Source organism: Carcharhinus amblyrhynchos, chromosome 12, assembly GCF_965287045.1.
Source record: "Carcharhinus amblyrhynchos chromosome 12, sCarAmb.v2.hapA, whole genome shotgun sequence".
Classification (NCBI taxonomy): domain Eukaryota; kingdom Metazoa; phylum Chordata; class Chondrichthyes; order Carcharhiniformes; family Carcharhinidae; genus Carcharhinus; species Carcharhinus amblyrhynchos.
In genome coordinates, this window is record NC_137335.1 from 62,533,504 (window position 1) to 62,556,018 (window position 22,515).

General features: G+C 43.9%; 1 protein-coding gene across 1 annotated transcript in view; it reads right to left on the reverse strand.

The window, feature by feature from the left end:
• LOC145351035 (protein kinase C epsilon type) overlaps window positions 1-22,515 on the reverse strand; it is a 555,315-nt gene that overhangs the window by 212,563 nt on the left and 320,237 nt on the right. Inside the window, exons 3-4 of the mRNA XM_080200633.1 lie at window positions 19,887-20,046; window positions 4,528-4,562 (exon numbers count right to left, since the gene is read on the reverse strand). Of these exons, the coding sequence (XP_080056759.1) occupies window positions 4,528-4,562; window positions 19,887-20,046 (195 nt within the window). The remainder of the gene's footprint in view (window positions 1-4,527; window positions 4,563-19,886; window positions 20,047-22,515) is intronic.

The following is a 22,515-nucleotide window of genomic DNA, read 5'->3' on the forward strand; positions in this document are numbered from 1 at the left end:
TGGATGTGGGAGGAAACTGAAGCACCCAGAGGAAACCCACGCAAACATGGGGAGAATGTGTAAACTTCATACAGACAGTGATCCAAACCAGGAAGCGAACTCAGGTCCCTGGCACTGTGAAGCAGCAGTGCTAACCACTGTGCCACCACCGGATTCATTCCTGATTTACTGTCTACTCGCTTTTCAACATGATGCTACTTTATAGATCTTCATAACCTTTAAAAGTGCAGCATTGTGGAATGCAAGAACAATGTTAACAAAACCTTTCACACTCCACCAAATAACCACCAACACAGGTGACCAAGGTAACTAAGAAGGCATATGGCATCCTTGCCTTCATTGGCTAGGGCATTGAGTACAATAGTTGGCAAGTCATGTTGCAGCTATATAAAACCTTGGTAGGCCATATTTGGAGTATTGCGTGTAGTTCTGATCACCACATGACCAGAAGGACCTGGAAGCTTTGGCGAGAATACACAGAAGGTTCACCAGTATGTTGCCTGGTTTCGTGGGCGTTGACTACGAGGAGAGGTTGAATAAACTAGGATTGTTTTCACTGGAAAGACGGATGCTCAGGGGAGACCTGATACAAAATTATGACAGGCATAGACAGCATGGATAGTCAGAGGCTTTTCCCAGGGTGTAAGTGTCAATTACAAGGGGACACACGTTCAAGGTGAGAGGGGGAAAGTTTAAGGGAAATGTGCATGGGAACTTTTTCACACAAAGAGTGGTGGGTGTCTGGAACATACTATCAGAGGAGGTGATGGAAGCAGGCACATTAAGAACATTTAAGAGTCATCTGGATGGGTATAGGAATAGGGAGGGAATAGAGGGAATGAAATAAAGGCAGAAGGCTTATTCTCAATTAGATCGGGCATCAGGATCGGCACAAGCTTAGGGGGCTGATGTGCCCGTTCGTGTGCTGTACTTTGTTCTAAATACTGTATTTTCTAGGCAAGACAATGTTTTTACTTCTGTGCTCCTTGAAGCAGAAGGGTAGTGCACACACTGTGAACCACAGGGCGGTTTTGATGCACTGATGACAATGACAGCCAAATTGGAAAGAGAATTCTGCTGCTGCACTAGTTGATAACACATCAACAGAGTGAATGATTTATTAACATTGGTCAATGTTTATCAACACATCTCAGATCTAGGGTCAATTTCTCAATATCAATTGTCTGTGCAAAGCCAAAAAAACCCTATGAAATGTTCAAAAGCAACCTTTGTTAATCAGTCTCTCTTTCATTCCAGGGTGTGATTATATTGACACACTAAGAAGCTTTTCATAAAGAAAAAACCGTGAAATGTTCAAAAGCAAGCTTTGTCAATCAGTCTCTTTAGATTTCCTGATTCTCTGTAAGCAGTAGCAGGCATCCTTTTCTCTCAAGAAATATCTAGCAACATAGAAAATACAAGCAGGAGTAGGCCATTTGGCCCTTTGAGCCTGCCTTTTGATCACGGCCGATCATATAATTCAATATCCTGATCCCTCCTATTCCCCCCTCCCGTCACCTCCCCAAACCCCCATATCTCTTGATCCCTTTAGCCCCAAGAGCTATATCTAATTTCTTCTTGATTTAGTAATTGGAGCAATTGTATGTAAGCACTGCTCAGGCTACATAGTGAATTAACTGCTTCCTGCCAACCTTCTGTTTAATTCATTAAAATATAAAAAAACCTCATCAATAAGGCTGTCAATGGAAAATTGGTTGACTGGTAACAGATTACTGAAAATAGATTAATTCAATGGCATATCCCTTTCTGCCCACTGTGGCAGTACCTGTGATCCATTAGTCTCACTGATGTCAAGTGGTTAATTTGTTCTGAGCTACTGATTTCCCTTCTATTTTCCAAATGTATTTTTGTGAGGTCCATGTTGTGACATCGTCACCTGCAGGCCGAATGAGCTAGCTCCCTCTCACCCATGTCCTTGAGTAGCTAGCCGCATTTTAAACATTTCCAAAAATGCTTACACACTGGACACATTTCAACATCAGACGGGTGATTCCCACCCGAGGGTGAGTTTTAAAATTACACCATCCAGCAGCAGGTAGAATGCTGCTTTCCCCGCTCAGAATAATGACAGCTAGTTTGTGACAGTCACCCCCAATGTGCCATGTAAGGATAGCCCCACCTTCTGGCCAGGGGGCTTCAAGTAACATGCCTCGGAAAAGCAGCCAGCATAATCAAAGACCCCACGCACCCCTGGACATTCTCTCTTCCACCTTCTTCTGTCGGGAAAAAGATGCAAAAGTCTGAGGTCACGTAGAGTCATAGAATCCCTACAGTGCAGTAGGAGGTCATTTGTCCCATCATGTCTGCATCGACCACAATCCCATCCAGACCCTATTCCCGTAACCCCACATATTTACCCTGTTAACCTCCCTATCACCACATGGCCAATCAGCCTTACCCACACATCCTTGGACTGTGGGAGGAAACCGGAGCACCCGGAGAAAACCCACGCAGACAGAGGAGAATGTGCAAAATCCACACAGTCAGTGACCCGAAGCCAGAATCAAACCCAGGTCCCTGGGTACTGTGAGGCAGCAGTACTAACCACTGTGCCACCGTGTCATACCAACCAACTCGAGAACAACTTCTTCCCTGCTGTCATCAGACCTTTGGCTGGACCTACCTCGTATTAAGTTGATCTTTCTCTACACCCTAGCTATGACTGTAACACTGCATTCTGCACTCTCTCCTTCCCTTCTCTACGTATGGACCAATCATATTTTGTCTGTATAGCTCACAAGAAACAATACTTTTCACTGTATACTAATGTATGTGACAATAAATAAAATCAAATCAAGTCATTGGAAAACTGCACATAACAGTAAAGAATTTCCTCTGAGGCAGCAGATCTTTCCAACTGTTTCTTGTTAAAGTTTAGAACCTTTAACCTCCCTCCGACAAGACTATTTCATTTGTATGAGCAAACTGAGGAATAATTTACCTGTGGTACAATATATATCCTCGATCATTAACACTTTACCAAATATCACCCCTGGAAGGTTCAAGAGTCAGAGAATTTGGCAATTTGATCAAACACAAGCATAAATGCTGAAACAATTTGCGAATGATGTCTCCCAAGTTATTTTATTGGCACTGCAGAGAACTCCTTAAGGCACTGGGCTGAAAGCCAAGAAGCCCATCAGTGACATGAACAATAGTCATTTAACCAGAGTTCTGTCGGCAAACACTTCCATTGAGGCATGCAGGGTTGTGAAGCCTGTTACAGATGCCACATGTTGAAGGGAATATCTTATGAGGAAAGGTTGGACACGTTGGACCCATATCTCTGGTGTTTCGAAGGGTGAGATGTGACCTTATCAAAACATATTAATTTCATAGGATCCCTACAGTGCAGAAAGAGGCCATTTGACTCATCAAATCTGCACCGACACAACCCAAGCCCTACCGCTGTAACCCCTTGTATTTACCCTGCTAATCTCCCTGACATTAAGTGGCAATTTAACATGGTGAATCAACCTAACCCTCACACCTTTGGACTGTGGGAGGAAACCAGGGCACCCAAAGGAAACCCACACAGACTCAGGGAAAATGTACAAACTCCTCACAGTGACCCAGGGCCAAATTTGAATCCAGATCCATGGCGCTGTGAGGCAGCAGTACGAACCACATGTGACACCATGCTGCCTACTGAATCCTGAGAGGATTTGACGTGGTACATGCTGAGGGGATGTTTTACCTTATGTGAGAGGCTAGAACTAGGGGATGTATCTTGTAAAATAAAGGGTCTCCTATTTAAAACAAAGATTAGGAAAATTTCTTTTTCTCTCAAAGGGCTTTTTGTCAGTGTGTAATTCCCTTCCCAAGAGACCAAGGGCCATGGAATATTTTTAAGAATGAGTTAATTGATAAAGGGGGAAAGGGGGTACACAAGAAAGGAGACCTGAGGCCACAGACAGATCAGCCACGATCTTATCAAGTGGCTGAGCAGGCTGGAGGGGCTGAATGGCCTACTCCAGCTTTAAAAGTTTTTTATTCATTAATGTTGGACATGGGCATCGCCGGCTGGCCAGCATTTTTTGTTACCCATCCCTAGTTGCCCTTGAGGTGGTGGTTGCAGTCCATGTGCTGTGGGTTGACCCACAATGCTGTTGGGCAAGGAATTCCAGGGTTTTGACCCAGCGACCACGAAGGAACAGCGATATATTTCCAAGTCTGGATGGTGAGTGGCTTGGAGGGGAACTTGCAGGTGGTCATGTTCCCATGTACGTGCTGCCCTTGTCCTTCTGGATAGAAGTGGTCATGGGTTTGGAAGGTGCTGTCTCAGGATCTTTGATGAACTGCTGCAGTGCATCTTGTAGATAGTATACGCTACTCCAAACACTCCTACTCCTAAACTCTACGTTTATCTTCTGTTTCAACGTACATCTGTCATAAAACACTGTACAGGTAACTAAGATAGAACAGTGAAACCATGGAGAACAGTAACAGCATGCCTTATTAAGACCATTAACTTTTAACATAGATAATTGGAAACCCATTTCTTACCCTGGCACTGGTATCCTTGTTTACCTATTACTCCCCTGTAAAATAGCACAGAACAAATAGATGTTAATTAGGTTATCGGTGTATTGCCATTTATGCATTAAGTTTCAAAAACATAATCTCAGCTCATTACAAGCAATGTTTCCGTATGTTCCGAGTGGAGGAAAGGATTCCTTCTCATCCGTTATGGAAAGGAGGGGGATTTAATCTAAATTGTCCTGCTTTCTCCTCTCACCACCAATCCATAAACAGAAAGGTACTCTCTATTTCCTTCCCTCTTTAAAAGCGATGACCTACTTACCAACCCCTTGGTTTTGGCATGATCCAATTTCCATAAATATCCCCATGGCAAGCTTGTGATAGGGTTAAGTCAGGTGGTTAGTTTATTTGCACAGAAACAAACATGGGAGGAGGGTCACATCGTACTCACACAGTAAAAGAGCAGTAGAGAAAATAAATATTTACAAGCCAAAGGCTTCAGGGAAAAGAGTTATTGGCCCTGATTTTACCGGCATAGACGCCCGAGCCTCATGAGATCGCACCTAAGACCAATGGGGAATGCCGTTTTGCGAGTCTCACCCGCCTCGATTTTGGGGCGGCTGTGCTGGTAAAATCAGGGCCATTGTGTCACATGGGTCTAGACTCTGGAATCAGAGTTCAATGGGCTATCCTTTCATAGAGACCTGAGAGTTGTGATGATACTGTGCCTTTAAGAAATATATTTTGATCATGTTTCTTGCAAGAGGTATGTTTACAGTTCAGTTCTATTTTTCACGGTGCCAATTTGTCTGGGCAACAGGCATCTCAATTGTTCAGAATGCGTAATATTGATTGATTTTAGCTAATGGTGTACTTGTCCAAACACAGCTAATACATTTGTGTTTACTTACGTTCTCCTTGGGGTTTTAGAGTAGGGGTTTGATTAGATTGATTAACAGAGTCATTTGTGAATGGGAGGAGCTAAGCTTGCAGTGAAGATACACAATTTTTTTTATTTTAAAACAGTTTTCTGCCTAGTCCTAAAAGAAGTAAGAGGTACCCCCACCCTCTTTCTCTCTCTAATGGCTGCTGATTGGGGCTGGCAGAAGACAGGTGGGTCTCTGTCACTCTCTCTCCAGGAATGTTCAAAAAGATCTAGGACTGTTAACACGTACAAACCCCTGTTCCTGTGCTTGCTAACTGACTTTAAAGAGGGGTTTTAAGCCTGTAAGAGGAATACTGCTTGAATTAGCACTTGTAGGGGTAGGTTAGCAATTAAGAACATTATCTTGTCATGCTTAAGTATTGTTCAATTGGTAAATTTAAACTAATTTATTTGTTATAATTAAAATGTATTGTTAAATAAAGTTTGTTTAATGAAAAGCTTTTGAGGGTGTCAATATAATCACACCCTGGAGTGAAACATCATATCCTCACATTAATGCCAAAATAGCAAATAGTTGGGGTCTGGTCTAATTTGAGGTATATCTTGGTGTTACTGATCTCATACCCTAACAAATTGAAACCCAATACAGTATCATTCACTTCTCCAGTAAAACTGACTTCGCGTGCGGAAGTAAGCATGCAGAGATGAATCAGTCCTGTAAGCGATGGAACAGAAGTTCAAGTCGAAATAGTGTAGTTGAGCCAGGTATTCAATCTCAGTAGAACCCCTTTTCTGGGAGGCTGGTTGAAGATGGGAAAATGACAGACTGAGTTTCCAGTACAGCAAGGCAATATAAGTGGTTCTACTAGCTAGAGTCACATGACTCCAACTTCTTCATCTGGCTTTGACAAAGAGTTTGAGTATTCCTTTGTTCAGGTCACTGAGATTGTTGATCATTAAGATTTGAAAAGAAGGCTGCAGGATCCTTTGTCCTAGCAGATGAATAGGCTCTGGCTGATCAGGCCTGACTTATGAAATGCAGGTGGCCTTTGTATAGATCTCTGAGTTTGCTCCCTGCAGCAGTGTCCCTTAGAGATAATGAGGCACAAATTTCTGCGGTCTGGCCATGGTAGTTCTTTTTGTTCAGGATCACAGACAGACAAAGCTTCAGTGATTCGAAAAGGTCATTGTCCCGTTTTAAAAAGAGTAGACATTTACCATGAAGATATAAATATCCTGTGTGAGATTTTTGCACCTGGAAAATCTATCATGCCAGCCTATGATTTTACATCAATACCATTAGATCTCAAAAATGGCAGTGCAACATCATGAAGATTGAGTTGTCTTTTCCTCAAGTTTGTACTTTAAGGATCTTTTTATGTTTTTAAGAGTTTACATTCACATAATGTTAAATTAAACATTTGCAAATACTTACAGTATGGTGCTTTCTAGAGGAGCACACTGATATATTGTTATTGCACTGAGGGTATTGCAGGTCTAAACATGGAAACAATTTTCATAGAATCATACAACCATAGAATCATACAGTGCAGAAGAGACCCTTCAGCCCATCCAGTCTGCACTGAGACATGAGAAATGCCTGAACTCCCACCTAATCCTATTTTGCCAGCACTTGGCCCATAACCCTGAATATTATGATGTACCAAGTGCTCATCCAGATTTTTAAAGGATGTGAGGCATCCAGCCTCTACCACCCTCCCAAGCAGCATACTGCACGCTGTCACCCACCCTCTGGGTGAAAAGGTTTTTCCTCACATCCCCCCCCCAAACCTCCTGCCCCTCACTTTGAACCTATGTCCTCTTGTAACTGACCCTTCAACTGAGGGGAACAGCTGCTCCTTATCCACTCTGTCCATGTTTCGCATAATCTTGTACACCTTGATCAGGTCACCCCTCAGTCTTCTCTGCTCCAACAAAAACAACCCCAACTGAAGGAACCTCTCTTCATAACTTCAATTTTCCATCCTAGGCAGCATCCACAGATTGCCCCCTTCACCCCTAATGGGCCGTACTCTTTCCCTGGTTATCCTCTTCCTGTTGATATACTTACAGAATATCTTGTGATTTTCCCTACTTTTACCAGCCAGAACTTTCTCATATTCTCTCTTTGCATTCCTAAGTTATTTCTTAAGCTCCACCTGGCACTTTCTATACTTCACTAATGCCTCCACTGATTTGCTCTGCTTAAGTCTTTCTTTTCCTCCTGAATATCTCTGGTCATCCATGGTTCTCTGGGCTTGTTATTCCTATCTATCACTCTAGCAGGAACATGCTGGGCTTGCACCCTCCTTATTTTCCTTTTGAATGCCCTCACTGTTCTTCTGCAGATTTCCTGTCAGTAGCTGTTCCCAGTCTATCTTAGCCAGGTCCTGTCTTATTTCACTAAAATCCGCTCTCCCCCAATCCAAAACTTTTTTTTCAGCTGATCTATTTCCTTGTCCATAACAAGCTTAAACTGGACCATGCTGTGATCGCTATCACTACAATGCTCCCCCAGCACCATCTCGAACACCTGTCTGGCTTCATTCCCTAAAATCAGATCCAGCACAGCTCCTTCTATTGTTGAATCCTCCACATGTTAATTTAAAAATGTGGAGGATTGTACACATTTCAAGAAATCTACTCCATCCAAGCCCTTAACATTTTGTAAGTTCCAGTTAATGATGGGAAAACTGAAATCACCTCATTGAATAACTCCATTGTTATTGTTTTACACACGTCCACAAACGAGGCACATATTTGCTCTTCAATGTCCCTCTGACTATCTGGGTGTTTATAATAAACACCTAGCAATGGGGCTGCCCCTTTTTTCATTCCTAAACTCTACCCACAAATCTTCATTTAATGACCCCTCCAAGTTACTGACACCTAACTAATGTAATGCCTCCTCCTCTTTCACCTCCCCCCTGTCTCACCTGAAGATTCTGTCTCCCAAATGTTGAGTTGCCAATCATGTCCTTCCATGTCTCTGTGATGGCTATTATCTCACGCTTCCACATATCAATCATCAACCTCAACTCATCCGTTTTACCTGCAATGCCCCTGGTGTTAAAATAGAGATGATGTGGAAACGCCGGCCTCAACCGGTAACTTGGGTTCATGTCACATTATCTGTAACCCCCACGACTTGCCTGGACTTGCAAAATCTCACCAACTGTTCTGTCTGGAGACAATACACATCTCTTTAATCTGTGCTTTTGCTCTCTACTCACATTGTCTGTACCTTTAAGACTTGATTAGCTGGAAAGACTCGCATTCCAATCATTATTCTGTGAATTGAGTTTGTGTCTTTATATGTCCTGTTTGTGAACTGAACTCTCACTCACCTGATAAAGGAGCAGCGCTCCGAAAGCTAGCGGTGTTTGCTACCAAGTAGACCAGTTGGACTTTAATCTGAAGTTGTGAGACTTCTTATTGTGTTAAAATAGAGGTCAACCAGCCTGGCCTTACTCCCTTGAAGCTTAATACAGCTGCACTCATTCTGACTGGTTTGTTTTGCTGTATTATTCTGTGCTCTTATTCAACAGACAGTCTGTGTCCCCTCCCCCTGCCAAATTAGTTTAAACTCCTCCCAACAGCACTAGGAAAGCCTCCTGCAAAGATATTAGTCCTGGTGTTATTGTCCTTGGTCGCCAGGGTTGTGTTATTTGGGAAATGAGAGGATCACATTTATTTAGCTGTATTTGTCCGATTTTCCAGTTAATATGATCGTACAGCTTGTGGATTTAAGCACACAGGGAGATGCACAGGGGCTGACAGTGTCATTTCACTCAGACTAATAGGCCATAAAACATAGGAAAGCAGCAGTAGAAGATCATATATCCCCATATGAACCTGATCAGCTGATCTTATGCTTCAACTGAGCTTTCCTGCTCACTTACCATATCCCTTGCTTCCCTTAAAAGCTATCGAACTACTTCAGCATAACTGGAGCATCCCCAGCCCTTAGGGGCAAAGAACCCAAAAGATTTGCACCCCTAGGTGAAAACGTTTATCCTCAAATTTATCCAGCCAGTGTCAAAGCCCTTCGGAGATGAATACATCATCGTCCACAGGATGAATACATGATGGCAAATAATCATTCACCATCCTTACACAGAATGTAAGGAAAGTATTGTTACAACCATCACACTTAAACATAATATGGAATTTACTGCCTCAGCCACCCGAGGCTCGCAGAATGGAATTCTCCGCTAGTCTCGGGTGGGATTTTACAAGCCTGGCCCGAGCAAGGTTGTAACATCCCGCCCATGCATTCACCATTATACACCCTCCATCAGCCAAGTTAACAGAGAAGCCTCCCTTCCTGAACTTTCCCCCATCTCTAGCTGCCATGAAGTGCTCTTTTGCACTAATGAGATGCTGAGTGTGTGCTGTGTTCTGTGAGAAGTCTCACAACACCAGTTTAAAGTCCAACAGCTTTATTTGGTAGCACAAGCTTTTGGAGTGCTGCCCCTTCGTCCACTCATCTGAAGAAGCGGCAGTGCTCCGAAAGCTCGTGCTACCAAATAAACTTGTTAGACTTTAACCTGGTGGTGAGACTTCTTACTCTGCCCATCTCAGTCCAATGCCGGTATCTCCACGTCATGTATTATGTGGATAGATGTTTGCCTGAATTATCAGTTAGTTGACTGAAATTTAGGTGCTTTAGTCTCAGTGTCAGTAGTTCAGTAGCTGTTACCTTGGTAACAATAAATATTTAATGTATTATTGCGTCTACTGATTTAATTGTCCAGAAATATGCCTATCACACTAAGGGGCAATAATGCAAGTTTCTGAAACATTTCGCCCTAGTTGAATGAAATCTGCCCATTACCATATGTATGGGATAGCTTTTGAAATTTGATGGTTGATGTGCTTTGTGTATTGCCTGCATATTCCCGACCAGGAATAACCTGGTGCAAATGCAAATTTGAAATGGAAATGAAGTATCTTCTGACATGATGAATCCTGACCTGCATTCCATATCACATTCTGAATTCACCCGTTAGACACTTTAGGGGTGACCATCTGCAGTGGCGACTTTTACCATCACTTCCCGCTAAAACAGGTTCAGCACCAATCAGCAACATTTCAATGACTGGCACCGTTGTTAGCGGTGCCACCTGCACAGCGCCAGGGACCTGGGTTCGATCCTGGCCTTGAGTGACTGTCTGTGTGGAGTTTGCACATTCTCCCTGTGTCTGTGTGGGTTTCTGCTGGATGCTCCTGTGCCAGTTAGATGGATTGGTCATGCTGAATTGCCTCTGAGTGGCCAAAAGACATCTGAAGGTTAGATGGATTAACCACGGTAAAATGAGTGGGGTTACAGGGACAGAACAGGGGGATGGGACTGGGTAGGATGCAGTTTTGGAGGGTCGATGCTGACCTGATGGAATGAATGGCCTTCTTCTGCAATGTAGGGATTCTATGAATCATCTTCCCATCTGCTAAACTGTGACCCTGGCACATTTTTCTTTAACTTTCCCTCCTTATCTGAAGGCATTAAGCTCATTTTCTTGTCCTTTTGCCTCAACATTAGTGGCAGGCCGTTCAGCAAGCCACAGTTTTAATCTGGAGTTCCTGCTGGCAAACTCAACCATCGCTTTCATTCTCCTCAGAAACAATACCCTCAGCTGAGCTCTGCAGGGTCACGGTTCCCAATCTCTCTATTCCTGTTTTGCCAGTTTGGGAATTTTTTTTTACATTAAGTGCATAAAATCCAAGATGTTGCTATTGTTACTACCCAGCTATGCATGATTTTTACCAAGATGTGATCCCGTGATCTAGTATATACCAATAATCAAAGTTGAGATCACCTGATCTGTTTGACCCTGCACCGTGTCCTTATGTAATGGTCATTTAAAATGAAATACTAATTAAATGCTGAAAACATATTATGAAACTTCAGCTCTTTTCTTCATGAATCATAGAATTCCTACAGTGCAGAAGGAGGCCATTCGACCCCTCAAGCCTGCACCGACAACAATCCCACTCAGCCCCTATCTCTATTACCCCTATTACCCTACATGTTTATCCTGCTGGGCCCTTGGATGCTACTTAGCATGGCCAATCAACCCATCCTGCACATCTTTGTAACATGGGAGGAAATCAGAGCACCCGGAGGAAACCCACACTGACGTGGTGCGGTGGGGGGGGTGAAATTGTACAAACTCCACACAGACAGCGATTCGAGGCCGGAATTGAACTGGGGACCCTGTCGCTGTGAGGCAGCAGTGTTGATCACTGTGCTGCCTGACCGTTCACAGAATGTTAGATGCTTACAGGAATATGTCCCAGCTGCATGAACCAGTGGAGAATTTGCTTCTGCCGTTCACAGCTGCTGCTCATGGTGTTACATTTGCAGTACCATTACTGAAAAAAAAATCTGTAATTATTGCATTAAAGAAAGCCTCAAGCTGAGAAAGTTCACGAAGAAGGGGTTAATTAAAAAATGAACCAATTCAAAGGAAATCAATTACATCTGAATCTTATTTAAACTACTGGCCCTTGATTGTGCATAATTTCTTCCATCAGGTTTAGCCTGCATGTTCGAAGGCAACAGTAGGTTTCCGGTTGATGATAATGGAATTTACTGCTCTAATGTCCAATTTAATTACTACTGCACTGAGGGCAGCACAGTAGCAAAGTGGTTAGCACTGCTGCTTCACAGCTCCAAGGACCTGGGTTCGATTCCCAGCTCGGGTCACTGTCTGTGTGGAGTTTGCACATTCTCCTCGTGTCTGCGTGGGTTTCCTCCGGGTGCTCTGGTTTCCTCCCACACTCCAAAGATGTGTGGGTTAGGTTGATTGGCCGTGCTAAAATTGCCCCTTAGTGTCCTGAGATGTGTAGGTTAGAGGGATTAGTGGGAAAATATGTAGGGATAAGGGGGTAGGGCCTGGGTGGGATTGTGTTTGGTGCAGACTCAAATGGCCTCTTTCTGCACTGTAGGGTTTCTATGAATAAAGACCAACTTCTCTAATGAAGGACAGGCATGAAGTTCAAACTTTGTTTACTGTCACAAGTAGGCTTACATTAACACTGCAATGAAATTACTGTGAAAAAAGCCTCGTCGCCACACTCCGCCGCCTGCTCGGAAACACCGAGGGAGAATTTAGCATGGCCAATGCACCTAATCTTTCCAACTGTGGGAGAAAACCGGAGCACCCGGAAGAAACCCACGCAGACATAGGGAGAATGTGCAGACTCTGCACACTTGGTGACCCAAGTTGGGAATGAATCATGGGTGCGCGGTGCTGTTAGGCAGCAACGCTAACCACTGTGCCAGTGTGCCACTCAAACGCAGACTTGTCAGAGCTGTGCACAGCCTGAGAACAAATAAAACAGCCTGCAGTAAATTTACAATTTGGTTTGTAAGGTTCTCATCTGAAAGGTTTTTTTTGCCTTCAGAGCTAAATTGTCCAACGAAGCACTGAATTCCAAGTCATTTTATTCAGGACAACACCAAGGGCGACAATAATTTACAGTGTTAAATAATGAAACAATATTGTTGCAGCTCCTCTGGATCTGCAGGGAACTTGTACTGATAAACAGTGTGGGCCAGGATGCAGAGACTCCGACTCCCGTTGGCAAACTCAATCCGCAAGTGCTCTACAGTTTCACACACACTGTATCAACAATCACCAGTAACCTGTCCCTTGATGCCAAAATCAGCAACAGCATTGTCTCAGCCACAAGTGCCACGTCAAAGTTGAGAAGGCGAGTGCGACCGTTAACAAACTAATCAGACATATAACACTCCATGTTCACCAGGCTTATGTTCTCATCAGCCTCCTTTACCATAGTGAGGCTTGGGCAACTGGTGGCAGTACTACAAAGAAGGTGTTAGCCCTGTGACATGCTCAATATTTATCGCTTCATCAACCAGATTATCAAGTTATTAAAACGTTATTGTTTGTTGGGTTTTGCAGTGTGCAAATTAACTACCACATTTCATACAGTACAACAGTCACAACACTTCAAAAAATACTATTTTTTGGCCGTGAGGTACTTTGAGATGGATGGGTTTTCATGGAAAGTGCTATATAAATGCAAGACTTTCTTTCTTTCCTAGACATGACTGCAGCTCTTCAGTTTAAAAGCTTCCCAACCTGTCAGCTCCTCTGGAAAAACTCTCTCTGCCACGCTTTTGTCTGATTGAATCTGGCACGTTCCACATCACTTGGCAAAACCATGAGCTCGCTGTTGAAGTCAGAAAGTTGGATTAAATTCTCAATTGTCTTTTTGACTATTACAATCACTTAAACATTAACTCTAATTAAATTCCTGCCCACTTTCAAACCAACCTGGGTCATCTGTGGAAGTTGGCAGGAGAGTGCCAGGTTCTAAATCTGATGCCAGTTTGGGGGTTCTAAGTCACCACCACCACTTTCACAACCTGTCTCTGAACCTCGGAGGTTCAAATTCTGCCAATAAGGTGCAATTGTAGCCAGAAGCAACGGATAGTCAACAGTGAGCAGATGTGAAGATCATTGAAACTTCCTCTAACAACCACTACAGCTGGAGATGAGGTTTTGCCTTCTGACTAAACAGCATGTTGCCTGGTATGGAGGGCATTAGCTATGAGGAGAGGTTGGAGAAACTTGGTTCGTTTTCACTGGAATGACGGAGGTTGAGGGGTGACCTGATAGAAGTCTACAAGATTATGAGTGGCATGGACAGAATGGATAGTCAGAAGCTTCTTCTCAGGGTAGAAGAGTCAATTACTAGGGGGCACAGGATTAAGGTGCGAGGGACAAGGTTTAAAGAAGATGTACGAGGGTGTTGGGTGCCTGGAACTCGCTGCCAGGGGAGATAGTGGAAGCAGATACGATAGTGACTTTTAAGAGGTGTCTGGACAAAGACATGAATGGGATGGGAATAGAAGAAGATAGTCCCCAGAAGAGTTTTAGTTCAGTTGGGCAGCATGGTCGATGCAAGTTTGGAGAGTTGAAGGTCCTGTTCCTGTGCAGTAATTTTCTTTGTTTTTTGTTGTTCAGTACTTGTCTTTGGGAATGTGAGACGACTGGGGGATTTTAACACTCCAAGTCTTTCTCCCCTACCAGCCCCGTCAACAATCTCAGAAGCTGACCTTAAAATTTGCAAGTATGTGCGATACTCCACAGGAGTCCATTCAGTTGAGCAGTCATGACCTCTAGGTTCCATTATACTAAAATAATAGGCAGCTTCCTCCTTGTCTTATTTTGTTAGGGTGTCATATCATCCCCCCGTGCTGGGAAAGTGAGTCATTCTTTTCCAGTTCTCCAGCTGCCATGTACTCTGTGATTCATGCAATGTCACACCTCTACTAATACCACCTAAACGCTTCACACCCCCAAGTGAAAGTCACTGAGCGGCTCTGAGGAAGTGAAAGCACAGAAGTGGCAAAAGATGAGGTGCTTGCGACAGAGGAATGTGTAGCAAAATGCTGCTCCGGCCCCTCAAACTCCTTCCTTCCCCAAGACCATCATCCTTGTCACCTTCATCATTGTCATTCAGAGTTGAGAATGGGTCGAGACAAAATGTCTGAATTTGTTTGTTACAAGGGATCCTGTACATGTCGTAGTGTAAAGTGGCAAAGTCACTACCACGTGGCAGGCTGGAAGACTATCACACTTTTTATGATTTGTAGTGAAATGCAAAGGATTCTAAGCCATTTCAAAATGGGAAAGAATTTTTCAGCTTAAAGTTGCTTCTTTGATTTTTCCTTCAGTCTTCTAGGATTTGAATTTTCTTCTGCAGTGTTGGTGAGGTTTTGAGTTCTTCTCCTTGCTGCCACAATGTTGTAAAGTGTTGGGTGTAGCTCAGCTGGTCTTATTAAGGTATCTGTATTCTTCAACAGGAAGTATTTATTAACTACTCAAAACTGCATTCATAGGTACTGGAAAGTTCCAAGCTTGGAGGGGTTTCTATGCTTGTTTCTACACAAGGCTCTGTCCAATGACGTCTAGGTGAGGGCCACGTGTTCCCTTACATCAAGGTGTGGACAGTATTGTACTCTGTTGTTAACCCTTTGTGCATGATGTGGAGATAAGAACATAAGAAATAGGAGCAGGAGTAGGCCATCTAGCCCTTCGAGCCTGCCCCGCCATTCAATAAGATCATGGCTGATCTGTCGCTGCTCAGTTCCACTTTCCCGCCCTCTCCCCATAACCCTTAATCCCCTCTCTTATCAAAAACCCATCAACCCATGTCTTAAAAATATTTAGCGAGGCAGCCTCCACCACTTCAACGGGCAGAGAATTCCAGAGATTCACCACCCTTTGAGTGAAGAAGTTCCTCCTCAACTCCGTTCTAAACCGCCCCCCTTTTATCTTGAGGCTGTGCCCCCTAGTCCTACTGTCTTTTTTGAGCGGGAAGAGTCTCTCCACCTCTATCCTATCCATCCCATTCATCATCTTATAAGTCTCAATGAGATCTCCCCTCATTCTTCTAAACTCTAACGAGTACAAGCCCAGTTTATTCAGCCTCTCCTCACAGCTCAATCCCCTCAACTCCGGTATCAGACTAGTAAACCTCCTCTGCACTCCCTCCAAGGCCAAAATATCTTTGCGCAGGTGCGGTGCCCAAAACTGCACACAGTACTCCAGCTGCGGCCTCACCAATGCCCTATACAGCTGCAGCAAGACCTCCCTACTTTTATATTCAATCCCCCTCGCTATGAAGGCCAGCATCCCATTAGCCTTCCTGACCACCTGCTGCACCTGCAAGCTGGGTTTTTGCGACTCATGCACAAGGACCCCGAGGTCCCTCTGCATCGTCGCCTGCTGCAGTTTTTCGCCCCGTAAGTAATAGTCCTTCCTACCATTCCTCCTACCAAAGTGGACCACCTCACACTTGCCAACATTAAATTCCATTTGCCATTTCCTGGCCCATTCGCCCAGCCTATCTAGATCCTTCTGCAGACTCTCCACACCCTCCGCACAATTTGCCGTTCCCCCAATCTTGGTGTCATCAGCAAATTTCGACACCCTACACTCGGTTCCCTCCTCCAGATCATCTATATAAATGGTAAAAAGCTGAGGCCCCAGCACCGACCCCTGGGGCACTCCACTAGTCACCATCCGCCAATCCGAATAGCACCCGTTGACCCCCACTCTCTGCCTCCTATTTGACAACCAATCCTCTATCCACGCTAACACCCTACCCCCAACTCCATGTCCCTCGACCTTCTGCAATAACCTCTTGTGAGGTACTTTGTCAAACGCCTTCTGAAAATCCAGAAAGACCACATCCACCGGCTCTCCTCTATCCACCGCCCTAGACACATCCTCATAGAACTCCAGTAAATTTGTCAGACACGACTTCCCTTTAATGAAACCGTGCTGCGTCTGCTCTATCAAGCAATTCCCTTCAAGATGCCTCGCAATTTCCTCCTTAATGACAGATTCTAACATTTTACCCACCACAGACGTTAAACTAACCGGCCTATAATTCCCCGCCTTTTGCCTGGCACCCTTCTTAAACAACGGCGTAACATTAGCTGTTTTCCAATCATCCGGCACTTCCCTGGAATCCAGCGACGTTTGGAAAATAACCACCAAGGCATCCACTATCACCTCCGCCATTTCTTTCAGAACCCTCGGATGCATTCCATCCGGTCCTGGCGACTTGTCTACAATCAGCCCCTCCAGTCTGTCGAGCACTGCCTCTCTAGTAACAGTAATGTCATTAAGACCCTCCAGTCCTACCACCTTTCCATCGCTAACACCCGGCAAATTATTCACGTCCTCCTCCGTGAAGACAGAAACAAAAAAGTTATTCAATACCTTAGCCATATCCTCATCCCCTACCACTAGGTCCCCTTTCTCATCCTCTAAAGGACCAACATTCACCCTAGCCAGCCTCTTCCTTTTTATATATTTATAAAAACTCTTGCTATCCTTTTTTATATTAAGCGCTAGCCCAGCTTCATAGTTTCTCCTACCCTTCTTTATCAACTTCTTTGTCAATCTTTGTTGACATTTAAACCTCTCCCAATCCTCATCTCGCCCACTACTCTTAGCTACTCTAAATTCCTCCACTTTTAATTTAATACTTTCCTTGACTGGGGAAGTACAGTTAAGAAGTCTCACAACACCAGGTTAAATTCCAACAGGTTTATTTGGTAGCACAAAATGAAGGGGTAGTTCCCTGAAAGCTAGTGGCTTTTGCTACCAAATGAACCTGTTGGACTTTACCCTGGTGTTGTGAGACTTCTTAGTGTGACAACCCTTTGTGCACCAGACCGTCAAACTACAGGTATCAATTAGAGGAAAGTGTTTTAAGATTCTCCATGCAAGAACTGTTGGGAAAGATGCTACACGTTCTGTAAGATTCCAATTTATGACCTCTTTAACACATAATAATTGTGACAAGTTAGTTGTGGGGCTCTTAATTTTAAAGAGTGAAGAGTGCACCGAGGCCTACAGTGCCCAACATGGTCAATGTGTTGATATGCCAGCCCTGGTCAGGTCATTAAAGCTCTTATAGTTCTGGTCTGCAAAACTGGCAATAAGATAGTTGGCAGAGCAATCTCCCTCTGTGTGACAGGAGAAATATTTTTGGACATTTCCTCCCATGCTGATCCACTAGTCTGTCTTTCCTCTGTCCCCTTGGCTTGGAGGTCAGTCCCAATGACACTTTTAGCTCTTTTGTTCCTCATTCCACTGTCTTTGCCCATTCTCCAGCTACCTGTGCCAGATGCTCCAATGTTGCACATTGTTGAAAAGCGAGCAAATTTGATACGTAACAGTGAGCTGTGTGATCGAAAGCCTTTCCTGCTTACCTGCTGCTGCAAGCTGTCAGGCTTGGCTTTATAAATATTACGCTCTGATTTTTGACACACTCCTGGCACATTACTACGATTTTATAAATGATTTGTACTGGGGATCTATCCACGGGATGTGGTTATAAGATGGCATGTGAAGTTTAGGCAGATATAGCTCTGTTAAGCAGCAGTGGGCAGAACTCTGGGTATGGTGGTGTAAGTCAAACAAACTCACCACATGGTATTTCAGAGTCAATATTTTGAGCTGAACTTTTTGTATGAATTATCTTATCATGTTTATCTTATAATGCAGCAGACGTTAGTCATGAATTTATATATGATTATGGCCATTGAATATTTCCACTTGAAAGTAATATCTATCCACTTTAAAACAAGCTGGACTATTGTTACACAAAGTACGCTTAAAAAATATACATACATTGCCGTATGCAGGCCTCTATACTGCACAGCCACGGAGTGCTTAAGCACTGCATCTTTCCCTTATCAACAAATAAAATCAAATGCCTTTAATGCTTAACAAAAACAGAAAATGCTGGAAAGTCTCAGCAGGTCTGACAGCATCTGTGGGGAAAGAATAAAGCCAATGTTTCAAGTCTAGATGACCCTTCGGACGTGGGGTCGTCTAGACTCAAAATGCTGGCCAGTATTTTAGCATCTCACTCGGGTGAGCCTCAAAATCCCACCCAAGGCCAATGAAGAATTCCGTTCTGTGAGCCTCGCTCCGATTCTGGGGTGGGCGAGATGATAAACTTCCAGCTTTATGCTCTCCCCACAGACATGCTGCGATTTTCCAGCATTTTCGTTTTTATTTCAGATTCTAGCATCTATAGTATTTTGCCCCGAATGCTTAATCTGGAAGACACTATCTACACAACCTGCAACATATCACTACTGATGTACTTGCAGGATTGCATTCTTTTCCCCACCTGTTCCATTTATGCACCATTAGTTCACAATGATTCATTACATTTCCAATTTACATGCATTGTTGTTTGGCACCATGTTTAGAAATGTAAAAATTGCAAATCAGACACAATTTCTTTTTACCAAACCATGACAATAATAAATGTTTCCAACAGCTTTATTGATAGCAGAGCCAGCACTGAGGAGCTCGTAGGGTAGTGTATTTATATTTTTTGGTTGGCTTGTTTCCAATCGTGTGTGATCCCATACTAGTACCTTTCCCCTTTCCGAAGCATTACCTCAACATCTATAAAAAGAAGTTGCTATGTAATGTAGCAATTTTTTGTAGCAATTTCAAAAGAGAAATTGGTTTGTAGGGTGGCATGATGGCACCGTGGTTAGCACTGCTGTCTTAACAATATACCAGGGACCCAGGTTCAATTCTGGCCTTGGGCAACTGTGTGTGGATTTTGCATGTTCTCCCCGTGTCTGTGTGGGGAGTTTGCATGTTCTCCCCGTGTCTGTGTGGGGTTCCTCGAGGTGCACCGGTTTCCTCCCACATGCCAAAGATGTACAGGTTAGGTGGATTGACCATGTTAAACTGCCCCTTAGTGTCCCAAGATGTGTAGGTTCGGGGGGGCAATAGCAGGGTAAATGTGTGGGTTATGGGAATAGGTAAAATGCTCTATTGGAAGTCGGTGTAGGCTGGATGAGATGAATGGCCTCCTTCTGTACTGCAGGGATTCTATAACCTCAGATTAGGCCGTCTACTTATCCTCTATCAGAGCGTGGTGAAATACGCTTCAATAGCTCTTTTGCTCTTACCAAATAAAGTCCCGACAATGTGAACAATATGTTGGTTGTCTAAGATAGGTAGCCATAAACTTGTGCCCGTTGACTTGATGGACCCTGCGCCGTACAGCTCCTTGTCTTTTCCTGGGCCGCATTCGTTCTCTGAACACACGTTCTTCATTCTCCTTTGGTGCTACAAGAAACCAAGAAAATGATTACTCAGACAAATCTGAAGGGCTGAGGTAACAAAATTCACGGAGAATTTCAACTCCCATCTCCTCATTCTCCTGGCATAACATCAGCATGAGCCCTTCCAAATGAAGATTGGCACCTTCAAACTGGCTCTGATGCCATATTGGCTTGGGTGGCATTCCAAAGACCAGCGCATCTATCTGAAACAGGACCCCAGCTGTGAAATTCAGGCACAAATTGGCAGAGCTCGCCCTATCTCACTGCAACCAGCATGGATGGGGCAGCCGCAACAACGTTCTATGATTAAAATGGCGGCTGCAGAGGCGGGGGAAAATCAGGACACGGCGGGGCAAATTTCCAGTTCTTAGTTTGCATTAAAAGCGCTGCAATCCATTGCTGGCACTTTTGAGGCACTCTAGCTGCCCAGGGATTGTCTCATTTTTCTCGCCAGTGTAATAATTGCTATGAGGCCATTGAGGTTGGCCTTTTAGAATATGAACTCCCTGTTTGAGCTCTTTATTGCTTGTCCAACCTGGGAGCCTTTGGCTGTATATATAACTGGGAGCGTCCTGGCGCTCAGGATGCTGGCTTAGGATTTGTAACACTCTATGAAATATAATAGAGCTTGTAACTAAAAGGGAATCTGGTGAAGAGATACTGGTCCCTGTTGACTCATTTCAACAACCACCCCCTCGTCCGCCAACCCCCTGCCTCCCGGGTTTGACCTGTTCGTTGCTCTGCAAGGGAGCTGGCTGATTGCCTGCCCTCCACCCCTCCTAGCCAACAAGCTGTAGTTCCCACAGTTCACTGGTGCCATTTAAATAAGCTAGATTTGATCATGGATCTCAGAGCTGACCTAATCTCAATACAATTATCTTTGGCGGAGCACAATAATCTTTGAATGCCAATTTCTTTAAAAATCATTATTCACACTTTCCAGTCAGACACTATTCCACCAACTCAGAGTCATAGAGGTTCACAGCATGAAAACAGGCCCTTCGGCCCAACTTGTCCGTGCTGTCTAGAGGGTCGTGTATCTTTGAAACTCTCTTCCTGAAAAGACGACAGAAACAGATTCTTCGAATATTTTCAAGAGTGGACAGACTCTTGATAACCAAAAGGTTTTATGATAAGTTAATAGGATGCCTACAGTGCAGCAGGAGGCCATTTGGCCCATCATGTCTGCACAGGCAACATTCTTATCCATGCCCCATCCCCACAACCCACACATTTATCCTGCTAATCCCCACAACACTAAGGGGCAATTTAACATGACCAATCAACCTTACCCGCTCATCTTTCCACTGTGGGAAGAAGCCAAAGCACCTGGAGGAAACCCACACACACGGGGAGAATGTGCAAACACCATACAGACAGTCACCCAAGGCCGGAATTGAACCCGGGCCCCTGGCGCTGTGAGCTAACTGTGAGTTAACCACTGTGCCAGGTTATTGGGGGTGGGCGGGCTGCTGCTCTGAGGTTACTATCAGATCAGCCACAATCTTATTAAATAGCGGAGCAGGTTGAATGGGCTGAACAGCCTACTCCTGATCCTTGTTCTTACATTTGTAACACAGTGCACAACAGAGCGGTAGGCTGGACATTCATACTCACAACCCTTCAAACACTCTCTTCCCTCATACAGACCTCAGTTGGGCCACGTACAGGAGGTCCTTCCACACAGGAAGAAACAGAGCGCAACTTAACATATGGCCATCTTGAACTAACCTTACTTCTAAAGAGAAATTGGTTGAGACGTTAGATTAGGTTGCCTCAGGCAATCCTCAATCAGGGCATGGTGCAATACAGTAAAAAAATTCAGAGGGATCTAGAGATGGTTCCAGAGAGGGATATTAGGGTTTATAATAATAATAAAAATGTGGGGACAAGGTGGTACCCTAAGCCTGCATAAATTTTTCCACATTCTCAGTTTATAAATGGTAAAAAGTATAGAAATGATTTGCTGCCAATAATTGAAACAGATAATCCAACAGGTGCAAGATGTGTTTACTATGAAACAGTGAAACCCATTGGTTTCACTTTCAAAGAGCAATGTGTGCAATTAACACTAAATGCTCATTTAATTAATCTCACTCTATCTGAACATTCATTTACAGGATATGTTACAATTGCCAGCCCCCATTTACAAAAGCATGGATCATTTATACAATGGTTGTAGAATATATCTAGCTGCATGTCACAACTCATCAGATCCAGAATATACAACAGTTCTCGTTTCAGAATTATTCATAAAAACTGAAGACCCTATGGATTCCACATTTCCAAATTTTAAAAAGTTGTGTTTTAAAATCCCAAGCAAGATGGTTTTTAATAGATATATCTCCTCACACATTAGAGAAAGGATGAAGATGTAGCCCTTTTCTTCAAACTTAAGTCTTATGGCCCACTAGATGGTATGGTGGCAGAGAGGCTAGCACTGCTGCCTTACAGTGTCAGGGACCCGGGTTCA